We start from the raw sequence: 16,211 nt of genomic DNA, 5'->3' as shown, positions 1-16,211 counted from the left end.
CACACACACACACACACACACACACACACACACACACACACACACACACACACACACACACACACACACACCAATTCCCCTCTTGTCAGTTGAGACACATGTTTCTGTCTTTCCACTGTCCTAAAATCACTGAAGTGGAGTCGGATGAGTAAAAAAACAGGTTTAAAAAAATCCTAACCTGGAAGTTAAAACAGAGGCAAACCGTAAACTAGTAAACAGTATAACGTACACCGTCTGAAATAAACATCCAACACGGTTTAGACCAGCTGGTTTACTATGACCTACCATACTTGCCACAGATGTGTGCGCAGTTTCCTGTACAATGAAGAGTTATTACCAACATTTCAAGCACCCCCTTTTACTTTCACTTCCAAATAAAGGGTTTTAGATTTGTGGTTCCTAACCTTGTTGACAATCAACTGTCTACTTTCAAACCGTTATCAAAAAACAACACCAATGGTTTGAGGAAAGTCAGACAACACATCGGTAGAGCAGAAATATGTACGTGCTTAGGTTGGGTACCGCTGGTTGAGATAATATGTTGGCCTAAGTACAAACTGTCAGATTGCTCATTTGTAACACAATTGGACTTTTGTGATTCCCCTGTGTTCCCAGATCTCAAAAATTCATTTTGAACCTGCAAATATATACTGCAAATATACCCTTTAAAGTCTAGCACTGCCTAAAGGAGGCAAAATTGTGCGGAATCAACTGAACTAAAAACACTCGTATGAGGTTTTTAGGGCTTAAAAAGGTGCCTCAGCGGTATGTGCTACACATCCTCAACATCTTCCAGTTGAATAGAGAAGGTGAGTGTGTGCATGAGGGCGAGGAACAAAAGCAAATATTGTGGCCAGTGGGGCCTCCGCTATCAGCCTGTTCCTGTCAACGGTTCGTTGTGTCACATGGCTGCGTCCGTAATGTGAGCATGTTACAACGCTAATTTTGCATATCTGACGATAAACTTTAGTTTGCAGGGGAGTAGCTCACAGAGGCAAAGAGATCGTGACAGTCATGACAAAGCTCCGGTGTCTACTTTAAAACGGTCCAGCACTCCAGAGATCTAACTGACGTGAAGAACCAAAATCGGATCCTCAAACACCACTTCAGTTCCCTTCAGCTCTGTTTGAGAGGTTTCTCAAATTTGCAGGTGCACTGTATCTTCACAGGAAGCTAGAGCTGTCTACCACAAAACAAGAGAGGGGGAAAAGAGGAGGAGGAGGAGGAGGAGGAGGAGGGCCTAAAGAGTCACTGCATCCTGACAACAACCGCTGATTACACCAATCAGAACAACACAGTCTGGGTGAGGGCAGGAGTAAAACCAGACCATAGACCTCCACACTGCAGTGCCAATAAACACCAGGCCTGACTCACTCAAAGTCTACTCAACACCAATGACCAAGTAGCTGCCGAATAGGGAAAGAACTCGTCAATGTAATCTCAGGAGAGCTGTGGCCGGAAGATGTGTCCATCTCCAGCTGAGGCTAAATTTTAATGAGCAGCTTTATGAGCGTCTTTATTAATCAAATATTCCAGACTCCATTTTAATCAGCAGATTCTGGAGATTACTGTACTCCCATGCTCATAGGAAAGACAGACCTCACACAGCATGCACAGGCTTGCACGCTGCAGCTTCATCTGCTACATCTCTACAACAAAGTCAAAACAGTGTTTAATTTCCCTAAAGTGAATCATCTTAATACAAAAAAAAAGGTCAAACTGGTCCACGGGAGCGACATCCAATTAGTGTCAAGTATGACTAATTATAATCTGACAAACGTGTGAAATGAAGTCAGAAACCCGAGACAGAGGCTAATTATAGCACATTGAAACACTTCATTAAGCACAGTTTACAGCAAGGAGACATTCCACATCAGAATGCTAAAGCTACTCCAAGATGGAACCGCAGTTTGACAGTAGACGCACGCTGAAGCATGTTGGGACACAAGAGAGAAATAGTCCAACAAGGTAATAATGAAAATGTACATTATAATATACTAGTGTTGACACAATGGAAGGAGCTACAAGAAAGATTTTTTTCATTTAACATTTACATTGAGCACTTTAACATCAAGTGATTCAATGATCTGTTCAGGTGCCAACAGAGGGAAGATGTGATTGTATTGGGTTAGGCATTTCGCTGTGAAACTGAAGCAAGGCATTGCATGAACAGTGCAGTGAATCAATGTAAAAATACAAATTCGAACATTTTGCATTTTGCCACCACCCAGAGCATTGTACAATGAGTGTGCAGGTTGGCGGCTGTCTTGCTAAAGGCCACATTGACAGCATAGATGGCCTCTGTATTTATTCCTATTAAATTATTATGGGTAAATAGTCACTGAACTGGACACTTTGTCACACAAATGTCAATGTCCAAAGGAAAAAAAACGGTTTAAAGTGGCAAATCAGGTGTCAAAAATGATTCTGCATCCTTCCCTGGGTGTAGTAATAATGTCATAATAACAATGGCAACAGAGTGGGTGACGTCCACTCCTTGTGCTTGTAGTCCACACAGGTGCCAGTGTAACGTTACCTCTATGGAGGAGCAGATGGTTCTCCTGCTTGTTCCCAACACTTCCTCACTGTCGGAGCATCTCTCTGACAGATGGGCCCAGGATCCTGGACCAAGCTAATCTCCAGCACTCCTCCACTTAAAGGCACAGTGGAGTGCCTGCTCTACCTCCACAGTCCCAAAGAGCCGTGATGATGATAACACATCAATACAGGCTGAAGGCTTTTGTCGCGTCCAACTGAATGTGCGTGTCAACAAATGCTAAATAATTAGACAAGAAGCAGAAGGCTAAATGTGTCTAATTGTGGTAATATGTTAACCAGTGGAACTGGTGAAGCAAAATAGAAGAACAAAGGGGAAATGGAGAAAAAGGTGGAGCATTGCTTTGAAGTTGAGGGATAAAAACGACTATAGCATGTGCTATTTGAGCACAGAGTGACAAGCTATTTTCAACGGCAGACTTAAATTGCTGTCACTTTTGTCGATTTCGCCAGTAAGCATGCAAACACAAAATGCCTCCTCCCTTGCTTTACCGGGTCCTGACCACGTCTGCGCTCAGCGGAGCCAAAGTTGACATGTCGACAAATACACCAACTATAAACGACTTTCGGAATGTCAGATATCCCCCTGCTATGCCCAACCGAGCACGAAGAAAATCGGCTTTTAATTATTCGGTGCAGCGCAAAGGCACATTGTCGTCAGTTTTCAAATTAATTTACAGCCCAGGAAAGATGACACTGTTGTGTTGAAATCATAGCCGTAGGCAGGAAAAGCTCCTCGAGTGCAGTAAAATGCCAGGCAGGCTATCGTACATGTTTAGGACTAAATGTTAAAATCTTGTGGAATAAAAGAACTATACGAGGCTACTTTACCATGCAAGAAGTACACAAAAATTAATTCTGGCAGCCCAATCTGTCATATGCACACGGCTGGAAAACACATGCACGAACAGACACTTTTAATGTACAAGTTGGCAACAAAGTAATTGTTCACAATTTCCTAAATGTCTAAATTACTTACGCTTTTAGTGGATTCTGAATGACAGCCGCCATTTTGCTACAATGTAACGCAATATCGGCGTCTTGCAGTTCTGAGGGAAACCTACGGGAATTGACCAATCAGAGCTCGGGGTGAAATCGTGGACCAATACTAGGCAGCATACGCGGATGGGGCGTGGCTTTATGTGTTAACTGTCAAAATTGTTTTAAAGGGTTTTCCCTTGTATTTGTATTGTACACAAATGAATAAGAGCACTTTTAAAGAGACCCTTACTAGAGCTTGGATACATATCAATTGAAATATCCCTTGCTGGCGTACTGAAACCATACAGTGCAAGTGGCACAGAATATCGACATGGAAGCTTGTGTTTAATTATTTATTAAAATAATTATAAATCATTTATCATTATCGATAAGTAGGCCTACCAAGCAAATAAATTTCCCTCACTTTATCTAAAGCTGCAGTGAAAGCAAGACTCACAATACACAGGCGTGCACATAATCTATTCCTCCCACATAACAGTAAGTGGTTTGACACAGGGAGATTTAAACACACAAACACACACTTAAGACATGGAGACAATTTCAGATTAAGTTTTGACAGATGGGAGCTGATTCCACTTTTATCTTTAATCTTCAAGTTAGTTTCCAACTGTTTTAAATATATCAATCATTTGTGATTGATTTGTATTCTGAATGTGAGAAGTGTTGATGATAGCACCCAACCCAATTGAAAAATTGAACATCACAATGCAAATATTTGACGCAGCAGACTGCACAATTTATATGGGAAGAAACTACAGGACAAGTAATCTGACATGATGTATTTCCTATTCTGTTCTGTGCAATATACATGTATGCATTTTAGAGGAGGGTGTGTATGATGCAACATTCAGACAGGTAAATGCATTTTCACGCAAGGCCAACACAACATTTTCTCATCAGAACCAGAAAAGTTCCACGTTAGGAAAAAGCAAACGGTGAATTTACTAATCTTACAATTGACAAAGGTTTTTCATTTTTAACAACAAAATACAAGCATGTGTTAAAGGCATCCCCTCGTGCTTTGTATGATATCCAGATGTAAAGCTCTCAGTTACTAAGTATGGTTTAACATTTCATCATTGCCACATTCAAGCATCAATTTTTCTGTGTAACGTTTAACAACAAAAATAAAGGCAAACAATATGGGGAAAAAAGAGTAGTATGCATACAGTTGCTACAAAGTAGATACATATCCAGACAGTAAATAGTGTAAAACTAAATCCAGAAAAGAAAAATACTTAATATCAATAATGGATGTATGATAACGGAAACACAAGCTGCAAAGAGCTAAAACAGAACAAAATGTGTTGCCAGGAGTCTGTGCCTACGTAGACCTGGAGGCATGAGTGTAATATATAAAACTGGTTTGATGACATATTCGGATATTCTTCAGTTCTGCAACAACTTCAACTTCAGTTCTCCAACTGTACATATTTAGAAAAAACTTTAAATCAAGGTGTCGAGAGAACAAACTTGAACATGAAATACATAAATGTTATAACATGGATACACTGAAATGCCACTTGGTTAATAAGATAGTGAGGTTTATTCAGAGATCATCCTCTGAACAGGTAAAAGGCCATGGATCTCATGGATCATGCATGCCAGAGTATTGATAGATATTTTTTTTTAATCCTCAACACATAAATAATTTTCAACGTTTTAAATGTCCTATAACAGTTCTATATTTTCATACAACCACAAATTACATGATAAAATATAGACATCATACCAGCACAGACACAGTGACCTGAATGATTTTTGGCACACCAGATATCCACAATCTAGACCTATTGTTGTAAATTTCAGCTCAATTTGGGACAGACTACTTGATCATCTAGATATCTGGATTTTGGCCATGGTAAGCAACAGCCTATAACAGCTGAAAAAAGTTTAGTGCAAAAACTAAAATGTTGCAATACAGCATGCAATGGACCCTGCAGTCGTACCTGCAAGGATATAAAATATCTCCTTGTCATTACACGTGCAACATCGGAGAAACAAAGCTCAATAATAAGAATTTCTGGAAACTAATCACACCAACCCCACGGGTTCTCAACTAACTAATACTCTTTAAATGAATTGGTTTTTTTAATATTTTCTAAAAGTAGAAAAATAACTCAACAGCCTTATTTAACGTAAAATTAGGGACTTGCGTCAATACCAATCCAAATATTCACTCTGTAAATAATCAGAGTGGAAATGCAGGTTTCACACTCAGTCAAGTAACTCACATGTTCTGGCTGTTCTACAAAGGCCACAGGAACTCTGCTAAATGTTCTATATATTATTTATGCCTAAAAACGTCCTTTCCACAGATACAAGACAGAACCATTAGATTAACGGAGGTAAAGCAGTGACAGACTGCGAGCTGAGTGAGTGAGTGGTTCTCTCCGGTGCTCTGAGAAAGTAAGGCTGCCCCTGTTAAAGTTCTCCAGGTTTCTGGTTGCAGCCGGCGCATACCCGCACAGGGTGGTCCCAGCCCCGCGATGGAACCGCCCGACGCTCCGGAGAGCAGTCATCACACACTCCTTGGCCACAGGCGCGACAGTGGTGCTTTGACAGCTTGGCAGTGAACTCGCGCTGGCAGTTGTGACAGGACAGAATGTCCTGGTCAGGCACCCAGTAGGCAGGACGGGCGGCATCTTTCACAAGGCCTACAGGGTAACACGTAACATAAATACACACATAAACACAAGCACGTAGCAGTTATAGTATAAGGGACCACTTTTACACTTGCAAAACACAAGGTAGTAACAGTAGGGATGAATAATTAACAATTATTTTCATAGTTGATTATGTTTCTGGATTAATTGATTAGCTATTTGGTCTATAAAATGTCAGAAAAAGGGGAAAACTGTTGATCCGTGTTTTTCAAAGCCCAAGACGATATCCTCAAATGTCTTGTTTTGTCCACAACTCAAAGATATTCAGTTCACTGTAAATAATTGATTCATCTTTTTTAAGATTAATTTTTGGGCATTTTAGGCCTTTATTTTGACAGGACAGCTGAAGACATGAAAGGCGGGGAGAGAGGGGGAATGACATGCAGCAAAGGAACGCAGGTCGGCGTCAAACCCCAAATCATTGCGTCGAGGAGTAAACCTCTATATATGGGTGCTTGTTGTACCAATTGAGCTATTCAGGCATCCTGATTCATCTTTGCCAAACTGTAAATCACTTTAAACTTCATAGTGAAACCAGGAACAGCTCGACCTTTTGGGAAATTTGCTTGTTCATCATGCTGAGAAGATCTCATGTCTGTTAATTAGCTTAGCATAAACACTGCACACAGTGGAAAACTGTTAGTCAGGGTCTGTTCAAAGGATACTGTAGACCTACACTATATTTACTGGTAAAGAGCATAGATGAATAACTTGACTGAAAACCTAATATAGTGTGGAGGACTTTAGGTTATTATTGTTTCTGTGCGAAGGTAACAAATTCTGCCTAGAAGATCTGAAGCTCACTAATTAACACAATTTATCTTGTTTGTTTAATCTGTAACAGTGTAAAGTAACACTGGCAAGTTGTGGCTTAACAGGGGGTTGTGTCCTGAACATTTACTTGGCAGGGAGCAATAACCTCTTGTGATCAGCTGGTTGCCTGGCAACTGCTCTCGGCGAAGAAAAAGTCCAGCAAATAAACCTCCTCCTAAAATTTCCCAAAATGTTGAGCTATTCCTTTAATTTAGAGGTAATACTTACTCTAAAGGACTAGACTGATGACTGCCATCTGACATTGCTTAACTTTAGCTCTATCCATGCTTGTTTTCCTCACTAATGTTCTACTAGTCCTAAGCTGTCTTGGTTGCAGTATCCATGGAAACATGGAAACAAGATTTGGAAATAAATATTTTGTTGTGATTGGAGCAGACTTTGTATTTTTCGTATTGGTGGTGATGGATATGAAGACATTTTCAGCAGGACACATGGTTATCAAACACATATTGATTTATGCCTTTTACCAGTCAATGAAGTTCTACGGTAGACTAATGAAGCAGTCTAATATACTGTACATATACTTGTGCTTTGGAATAAACAAAGAGTTTTTCCATATATGTTGAAGACATGTGTGAAACAACAACCTAAAGGCAAAATAAGAGCTATGATTTGTGGTGTGTATTTGAGTGAGTACAGCCCTTATTTTTGCCAAGTCTTTGCAATCTCTTCCCATGCAGCAGAGCCAATTTACTCTATCTATAACACCTTTAGGATTATTCTGACAGAAACAGGTTATATCGGCTGTTATAAAAATGTTCTTCTAACAAACACTGGATCAAAGTGCATTCTAGACTAGTGCAGAAAGTGACTGATCCAGACTACTGTAAAGTCTATGAGACATCTTTATGCATGCCATGTCAAGAAACCTGAAAAATATTTAATATTGACTCAATAAACATACAGCAAAGGTGAGTTTACAAAAGTCCCCTGAAATTGATAAATAGGGTAACTGGTCAACTATCTCGGCAAAGCAATTCTACATGGAAGCACTGCCACTAACAGGTGCTTAAAAGATTGTCAAAGGCAATTTTAGGCTCTGTAGTGAGCGTGTGTGGGAGGATTTTAAGTTTGCAGTCCATAAAAAACATGTATCGGCAAGAATAACAAGTTAGAGACAAATGCAAATTCAGTATTTGAACTTCTGCTTGACATACATAATTTCAGTCACTTGCCGAAGACTACTCCAAAATAAATAATGTTAAAGCGGTAGAACACACTAAGCAGGTTGGGGATCAATTGGCCCTGTTTGGACTGTGAGCTTTTGTTAATTGTAATGGCTGTATTATAAACAGGCCATTGGGGAATCCCATTCTCCTTATAAGGGAGGCTTTGCCAGTCAGACTTCCGCATGACATTTTTGAGAGTTCAAATTAGAAACAAGACCTCAAAGCTTTTTTTTCTTACTGTAAATAAGCATTGCAACTCTGCCACCAGAGGGCATTGTAACCCATCACTTACAATTACTAGGTCATTTATTCCAGCTAAACAACAATCCTCTTTGGGCAAAACTCACCAAGTGGGATGTCAATAGCAGTGACCACAACCCCAAAGGTGTTGGTTACTGCTTCTCCGACCTTCCTGGCAAGGGTTCCACCTTCTTCCTCCTCAAGCTCTGCTTCAATCAGCTCTGCAGAAAGAAAACATCTCAAGCTCACCCAAATGTTACATGGCTGCATAATGCGAACATTTGATATCTTTGAAAACGTGTGTACCTGCGTATGTAGCTCTCTGCTCAAAGCAGATATCACAGACTCTGACGGGAGCAAGACCCCAGCCTCTCTCAGGGACAGGTGCAGCTTTGGAAGAGCAGCCATCGCAGAAGCCCTCCCCACAGGCACGGCAGTGATGCTTGGTGTCGTTGTCCTGGAAGACTGCGTGGCACTTATGGCACACCTTGTACGAGAACAAATACAATAACAACTGAAGTTGTTATTCTGAGACAGTCTATGTTGTATCTTATGACCTGCAAACATATATTGTGAAATAGGCACAGAGCACCACAGACAGTAAACATAGCCCTGGATACAAAAGTGTTGACTTGGCTGTTGGTGGCGGGTGGTGGAAGGTGGGGCTGTGTGTGTGTCACTCACCAAGATGAGGGAGTTGGGTTTCCAGTAGGCTGGGGCGATCTGATCTGTCAGCCAAGAGGTGACGGCCTTAGCAGGCTTGACACTGAGCTCTGACACTGACTGGGCCACTAGGTTTACTCCATCCAGCAAACGCTGTGCTGCATTGCTATTGTCCTTTAAAAAGCCATCCGACTGCAAAAAACAGACAGCTTTTTACTACATACGTATATAGATATGTATGATTGTATGATTACAGACAATTAATCTCCATCTGACAAATAAATTAAAAAGCCTGTTTCCCTTACCCCTGGCCATATATGCTGGATCTCAGTACGGACGACTGTATCCACAGGGTCCTGGTTCCCATACCAGTATTGACGGCTCCGATAGATAACTCCACAGTTGGGACATTCAATAACGTACCTTAACATACAGTAGATACATAAATGTACAAGTCCCTGGAAATATAAATGTAAATATCTAAGGCATTACATTGAACATGTAAGCTAATAGAACATTTTTTATTTTAGTAGTCTAGAACTAAGTGCTAAATTAGGCTCTGTAAAAGGTAACAAAACTCTAACCCAGACCTTGTTACACATGATCTGCAGGTCATCTGACTGATACTTACCCAGACCAGGCGTATTTGGCGAGGCCCATCCATGGAGAGTCTGAGGAAGCAGAAGTCTTAGGGATAACTATCACTTCTTTTCCCCCTTCATAGCAAGCCTATAGTGATGCACCACAATATCATTATACTCATTAGCCATAGAACACAAGTAATTACACAGTGAATGGTATAGAGAGAAGGATTTGTTCCATCTAAGAGCAACTGTGCTTACCTTACAGGTGTAAATGCGATTATCATGCTGAACGGAATAACGACAACGGTGTTTTGCCTCATGGCACACTCCTTCTGCTAAATGGTTCATGCTGTTCTTGCAGCCAGATCTGGGATAGAAGTAAAAAGCAGATGTTAAACAATCGGAAAGGCAAGAGATTGAAGGAGAGATTTTAAAGAGAGGAAGGCACTGACCCACAGCTGAGGCACAGGCTGGAGCAGGTGAAGTACTCATCAGGAAAGAAGCAGCTGTGGGCTACAAGCTCACCTGAAATTTCCCCATTAAAGCGATCACTCAATGCCTGAGGGAGAATCAAGTTGCGACAAAATTCATTACGTATTAAAAATACATCTTTATCTCAATCCAGAAACCAGTTTGCCGCAAACTGTGTATAAATTAATTTCATTGCAACAACCAGCCAGTCTGAAGCAGGCTGTAAGCTGGCTGATATTCAAACTATATACAGCCGTACCTGCAGGGCTTTGAAGATGACCACAGGGGTGCGTGGGGAACGGGTGGCGTTGTTATCCAGGAGCTGCTCCAGTTTATTCTGCAGGCCACGGAAATCAGTCGGGGGGCTGAGAGTCTGCGTGCCCCAGTACTGGACAGAGCTAAAGGCCTCTGGGAAACGGGAAAGCTTCTTAAAGCGCTCCGATAGAAGCCGATCTACTGACTCAGATGACTTATCTAAAACAAGACACAGATGGAAAAGTTACCATAGAGTGGAATCAGAATGTATTGTAGATATACCATTAGTGAGAGTCAGTGTAGTTAGTGTTCATCATATACAACACAACTCTTAAAATGCAGTGCTTTATATGAAGTGATGAATGATTCGAAAGAGAAAAATACTATTAAATATTAGTAGTTGATTTTTATTATTACTATTAAAAGTACCAAGAATGTTACAATGTTGTTTGTCAGTCAAAAAAAAAATAATAATAAATGAATAATGTATGAGCAAAGACATGTAGCTCACTCGTTTACATTAGGCTACATTTGTTGTCCCAAGTCTTGAAGGCTTATACTAGTGTTCCTTCATGTTTAAGCACATTTACTACAAATCATGCAATTTACTCTCCAAGGCCTGCTACATTTTGAATGTTTTTTTTTTCTTCCTCAGCAGTAACTACATTTGACTTGTAATGAATTGCAGGCATTGAAAAATGGTTGATGGCAATGTAAAGTATGAGATGTAGTAACTGGACCAAAACCTGGAAATTGCTACATTGTTTTTTAAGGGTCAAGTGACTAGCTATAAATATGTGACATTTTTTTACTTCACTACACAGTAGTTTTCTTTATAGTCCAAAAGGTAGTATTTCACCAAAAGTTGGGAGTGCAGATTGTTACTTCCAGTATTGTAAAGATAGGCTGAAGGCTAATATTTCCTAAACCTGTAATTATCTGCAGGGCTTAATCTTTACCTTGACGGCACCGCCTCTCATCCTTACAGTGATGCAAACTTAAATTCAGGGTGATACAGTCACAATGTAATGTTTTAATAGATGTTTTCCTGAAAAATTCTATTTAAAGTTTTGACTTGTCTAATAAATGTGTAACAGATGAAGTAATGACACTCCACCTATTACTAGTGGGACCTGGGAGGAACAGAAGTGTTGAGAAATTTTACCTGAACCAAGCAGCTTAGTGTGGACTGTTTCATGGAAGATGACCACCGCAGGGCCCAAGGTGGACAGAGGGACATCCAAGCCACAGCGGGCCGTTGTGGCCTTCAGTTCCTTAGTGAAATGCTTCAGGTAAGCATCTGAAGCATCCCCGAGGAACTTGAAGAGGTCATCATGGAGACGGTCAGCATGGGTGCGGTAGATGATGAGGTCGGAGATGGCAAGCACTTTGAGCAAGAGACGAGTTCTCTGGCCCTGTTTGGAACTGTTCCCAAGCAGCCCCTCGGTGTCGATCACTACTACTTTACGGAAGGGGTCAAATGCCGCCCACACACCCACCGTACAGGACTCCTGTGTGGGAGAAGTTTTGAACACTTCTCTGCCCATGAAGAATGTGTGATTCAGGGTGTGAGATTTTCCCTCTCCCGTGTTGCCAAAAATGGACACCACCTTCAGCAGCTGGTCAGGGTTACAGCTCAGGGTCTTTATAAATGAAGATTCATCTTTTATCTTTGGAGAAACAAGAAGGGAAAATTAGTTTCTTTGTTTAGGTATTTTGATTCTGTGGCAAGTTTGACTTTTGAACAACTTACCTGCATTTCCTCATTTTCATCAACCAAGAGAAAACTGAAAATTTTTTCCAGAAGTTTTGCTTTATGAGAATTGGTCTCATCTGCTATTTGGGCAGCGGGTGAGACAGGTGTGTGTACTGATTTGACCTCGGCAGATTTAGGGAGTGGAGGATAAGATGTGAGCTGGTGTTTCTTCTTGTTGCCTCCACTGTGTGTGCGTTTTTGGCAGTCTTGGCACAAGTTAACTTTGCAGTTCTGGCAGCGGACCACAGATCTATGGCTTTTGCCATTGTCTCCGTTGCCTCCTTTACAGTTGTCACAGCAAGGGACATGCCCGGGTCTTATCTGAACCCGCTCATGGTTCTTTAGACTCTCCTGCCTGTGGAGCTCAAGCTCACAACGAACACACTGCAAACTTTTGCATTCATCACACTCAAATGCAGCCTCCTCAGAGCCACCACAGACATAACTCTCTTGACATATTAGGCTAGTATTGACTCCTTTTTCTGAATATGAGCCATGCCCGCTCATCGTTTCTTACAAGTTGAACTTGAATATAGAGCAGTGCTTATTTAAACAGCTTTGAGAGTACAGTACCAGCTATTTCTAATAGCAGTTACTTAAAAGGTGCTAATACTGGCAACTGAAGTGCCCAAATACAATGACTAAATTAACTTAAAATAGCTGCATGGTAAAACGGGAGGTGATCCACTCACTCTAACAACTAACTCTCAAAAATAATACAATATATCAAACTAGTTTTCGCAACATGAATTTCAAACACAACGGCTTTAATAGTGCAATCTGGTACAACTAACAGTGAGGCAATGAAGCAGAAAATGTCGTCTCCTTGAGTTACACTGGATAGCTCTATGTTAGCTTGTTCAGAAACCAAAGTTAGCATTTAGCTGCATTATTACATAAATTCTATTAAAGGTTAGCAAATAAAGCAATAAAATAATAGAGAAACATTTACAGGTAGCTAGTACCTACTGAGACAATGAACTCTCCCTGAAAGGATGAATGTGCAAATGTTGATGCTAACAACAGGCTAGCTAGCAAACTGACCCTTAATATCTTACTGGCCAACTAGGCAGATAATTTGGCATACAAGCAGCAAATTAGCTCACAGCTAGTAGGTTTCGACGGACAGTCTCAACTTTGTCCAAAGAAAAGCTGTAATTAGCGGACCAGCAAGCCCCAACATTTCACAGCCGTCCAAATAAGCAGCTAGCTTCCAGTTGTCAACTGAGCTGTAACAACATATCAACAAAAACAACCACCAGTCGATGTCAAAAGCTCGGATATCAACGGACTCTTTTACTTTAAAACTGGAGGGAGATCCGCGCTATTCCGTTGTAAAAGTCTTTTAAAGTGTTACTGTATTTGAAGCCTTCCGAGCAGTGTCATTGTTTTGTTCTTCAGCCCCCTCCCTAGCAGATTTCTCTAGCTACGTTATTTTGTTGCCAGGTCAGATCAGCTGATCAGATTATTTTCAGTCACAGGGTCAGAGCAGGGTAACGTGCGGATGCATGATGGGAAAGGTAGTTCCACCGGACAGACTAGCAGTGAAGCGCCCAAACTGAGTCAACAGATTCTGTGAAGCTTAAAAAAATGTTTTAATGTGCTCAAAATCAAACTTGTTTTCTATTTCACTCAAATAATTGAACGTTTAAACAATAACCTACTTATAGGTTATAACTGTTGTCTTTGGGTTTTGGTGTCTTGCATGTAATGTTGAGGGAGGGGGAAAAGGCTGCCTACATTTTTTGCAACCAGTCTTTCCCATAGGCATTCAAACCAGCTTAACCTCTTAGATTTACCCCAAAGCACAGTAACATACCACCAAATCTGCCAAAATGAAAGCAAGAAGCTCTACCACATGTTTAAGATTTCTTTGCAGATAATTTGTGCAATTTAACTTTTTTTCTTAAATGTTTTTCTGCTTTTCTGATGCATGCAAATAAATAAGATACACACAATGTGAAATAACATCTTGGTCTTAGTTGGTATAGCAAATTACTCCAAAATATTGCAATATTTTCAATGAATATCATCATTTGTAATAGTTTCTTTTGATATCGCAATCATTTTGGGCAAACCTTAGCCTAACTAAATATACATCTTTGATCATTTTACCACAGGAAATTCCATATGGGGGGCTGTTTTAAAAGTAACTGTGGTAACATGCCTCAGCATAAGCTTTCAAATAGAGGATGGATTTAATGGCTTTTGTCTTGTAAAGTAGCACTTCAAAGTATCAGCAGGTGACCATTTGTCTCAAATGGCACTTTGTGTTTTCCCTCCATTTCTTCACTGACAGTACTTTTCAATGCAGGATCTACAGACAGTATGTTTTCAGATCCATTCAGTAAAGCAATTCTTTAAGAAAAAACTGAAACATTAAATGAAATGTGTTTATTACAAAACCTTTAACACACATACACAAAAATATGAACAACAAATAAAACATGAAACAAAGGAAAGGGAAGATGAAAAAGAGCAGAAAATGCATCCTTGTTATTGCAATGCAGGTTGTCAATGATCTAAAATTATGTGGTTTTAGTGCGCAATTCGCATCCTGTAGAGAAACATTGAGACAAAAATGCATGATTTGTCAAACAAATCCTCAAACACATCGTGTCCACTAAGCAGAGTACAATCCACTATTTGATTTCACATCAGATGAATCTGAAGATTTTCCTCCATCCACAATCACAAAACGTCTTTAAACGTTTGAGCAGGCTGAGCTTTTTCAATGTTTTGCCAGTGTGCTTGTGCTTTGTGGAAGCAAATATAGCACAGTCAAACACATCTTTGAGGTTGTGTTGTGTCAGTGCTGAACACTCCACATAGTCATGAGCTCTGATCCTGTGTGCCAGCCTTCTGGCCCGGCTGAAGGCCACTGGCTTGGTGCGCCGCTGGTCCAGATGAATAAGGACGTCCACATTGTGGCAAAGGTCTGACTGAGTTCCAACCAGTATGATGGGAGAGGTTGGGTTGCCGGCTCGGATCTGTGGGATCCACTTGGAAGTGATGTTGTCAAAGGAGACAGGGTTGACCAGGCTGAAGCATAGGATGAAGACGTCCACATGGGCACAGCACAGAGAGCGAAGGTGGTCAAACTCCTCCTGTCAGATCAAACAATGAAAGATGAGGAGGAAAGAACCAACTAGAAAAAAATCTCAATGTGGTTTTAAAACACATTTACCTGTCCAGCAGTATCTATCAGTTTCATACGAGTTGGGATTCCATTCACATGAACCAAACCTGGAAGTAATGTAGAGATCAGTTTAATTGCAGAGTCAAGCAGCCATTAACCTTTGAAAATTAACCTTCACTCACCAGTGAAAACATCAAAAGCTGTTTGTCTGTACTCGCTGTTGTATCCGTTGAAGATGTAACTGATGATCATGCTAGTCTTCCCCACAGCTCCATCCCCAACCAGCATGCAGCTCAGCTCATCCCTAAGTCTGTTTGGTTTATCATGTCTCTGACAGGCCATCTTTTCTTAATAGCTATTACTCCATAACCTACAGCATTACTGTAAAAGTTGTCTTCTCCCCAAAGGCCCGTTGGTGCCAATAAAGAAGAGAAGACACCTCGATTTGAAAGAACAAAGGCACCCAATCAGAGGAGTGATGCCCCAACACTTTAACTGTTTCCGTTTGATGCTGATTAACATAGTCACTCCCACCAAGACGGGCCTTGCCATTTGTCAAAAAAAAGAAGAGTTCACTTATAAAAACAGATCAAATTCGTTTTAAAAATAATGAACCCAAACTAGCTTGATTGATTGATTTCCCCTGGATTGGAAATTTAAAAAAATATATGAAAAAATAATACCCTATAAGTGAGATCTTAAAAACAACTCATCACAAATGTAATCGATATTCCCTGGATTGGACACAAAAACAGGATTAGAAAAAATAATAAGAAGAACGGAGATTTGCTTTTGCAAATGAACCATTCATAGGTTACTCCAGTTGACAGCTCCGGATGAAAAATTCCTTTTATAAAGCAAAATAGTGTTTAAAAA

The 16,211-nt window shown here is 40.5% G+C and overlaps 3 protein-coding genes across 8 annotated transcripts in view; all 3 read right to left on the bottom strand.

The window, feature by feature from the left end:
* LOC117935560 (zinc finger protein DPF3-like) overlaps positions 1-3,617 on the bottom strand; it is a 16,525-nt gene extending 12,908 nt beyond the window's left edge. For 5 of the 6 annotated variants that reach the window (XM_034857760.1, XM_034857761.1, XM_034857763.1 and 2 more), the window contains exon 1: positions 3,536-3,617. In XM_034857760.1, coding sequence (XP_034713651.1) covers positions 3,536-3,567 — 32 coding nt within the window. In that variant the 5' untranslated portion in view covers positions 3,568-3,617. Of the gene's footprint in view, positions 1-2,536; positions 3,505-3,535 lie in introns of those variants that run through there. The other variant, XM_034857765.1, reaches the window with a different exon arrangement.
* A 490-nt stretch (positions 3,618-4,107) lies between these two features.
* On the bottom strand, positions 4,108-13,769 carry LOC117935559 (zinc finger FYVE domain-containing protein 1-like). Its single transcript, XM_034857758.1, has 11 exons — positions 12,194-13,769; positions 11,606-12,110; positions 10,445-10,659; positions 10,167-10,273; positions 9,973-10,081; positions 9,762-9,859; positions 9,436-9,553; positions 9,152-9,322; positions 8,774-8,954; positions 8,575-8,688; positions 4,108-6,215 (listed from the first exon to the last, which is right to left on the bottom strand). The coding sequence occupies exons 1-11, from the start codon at positions 12,701-12,703 to the stop codon at positions 5,983-5,985; spliced, it is 2,361 nt and encodes a 786-aa protein (XP_034713649.1). The 5' UTR covers positions 12,704-13,769; the 3' UTR covers positions 4,108-5,982.
* Positions 13,770-14,625: 856 nt separating this feature from the next.
* Positions 14,626-15,702, bottom strand: LOC117935830 (rho-related GTP-binding protein RhoV-like). Its single transcript, XM_034858376.1, has 3 exons — positions 15,518-15,702; positions 15,384-15,442; positions 14,626-15,303 (listed from the first exon to the last, which is right to left on the bottom strand). Exons 1-3 carry the CDS (start codon positions 15,675-15,677, stop codon positions 14,854-14,856), a joined length of 669 nt encoding a protein of 222 aa, XP_034714267.1. The 5' UTR covers positions 15,678-15,702; the 3' UTR covers positions 14,626-14,853.
* Positions 15,703-16,211: the final 509 nt, after the last annotated feature.

This window comes from Etheostoma cragini, chromosome 20 (assembly GCF_013103735.1).
Source record: "Etheostoma cragini isolate CJK2018 chromosome 20, CSU_Ecrag_1.0, whole genome shotgun sequence".
NCBI classification, from domain to species: Eukaryota; Metazoa; Chordata; class Actinopteri; order Perciformes; family Percidae; genus Etheostoma; species Etheostoma cragini.
The sequence above is the reverse complement of the archived record's forward strand: the minus strand, read 5'-3'. Positions and strand labels throughout refer to the sequence as shown.

Bases quoted from the DNA above. Each gene is read 5' to 3' on its own strand.
- LOC117935830 (XM_034858376.1), bottom strand. From the start codon at position 15,677: ATGGCCTGTCAGAGACATGATAAACCAAACAGACTTAGGGATGAGCTG. The intron at 15,443-15,517 runs GTGAGTGAAGGT...CATTACTTCCAG, and splicing joins AGCTTTTGATGTTTTCACTG to GTTTGGTTCATGTGAATGGA. The intron at 15,304-15,383 runs GTAAATGTGTTT...TTGATCTGACAG, and splicing joins TGATAGATACTGCTGGACAG to GAGGAGTTTGACCACCTTCG.
- LOC117935559 (XM_034857758.1), bottom strand. From the start codon at position 12,703: ATGAGCGGGCATGGCTCATATTCAGAAAAAGGAGTCAATACTAGCCTA. The intron at 9,323-9,435 runs GTAAGGGAAACA...TGTTTTTTGCAG, and splicing joins TCCAGCATATATGGCCAGGG to TCGGATGGCTTTTTAAAGGA. The intron at 8,955-9,151 runs GTGAGTGACACA...TTCTCGTACAAG, and splicing joins AACCCAACTCCCTCATCTTG to GTGTGCCATAAGTGCCACGC.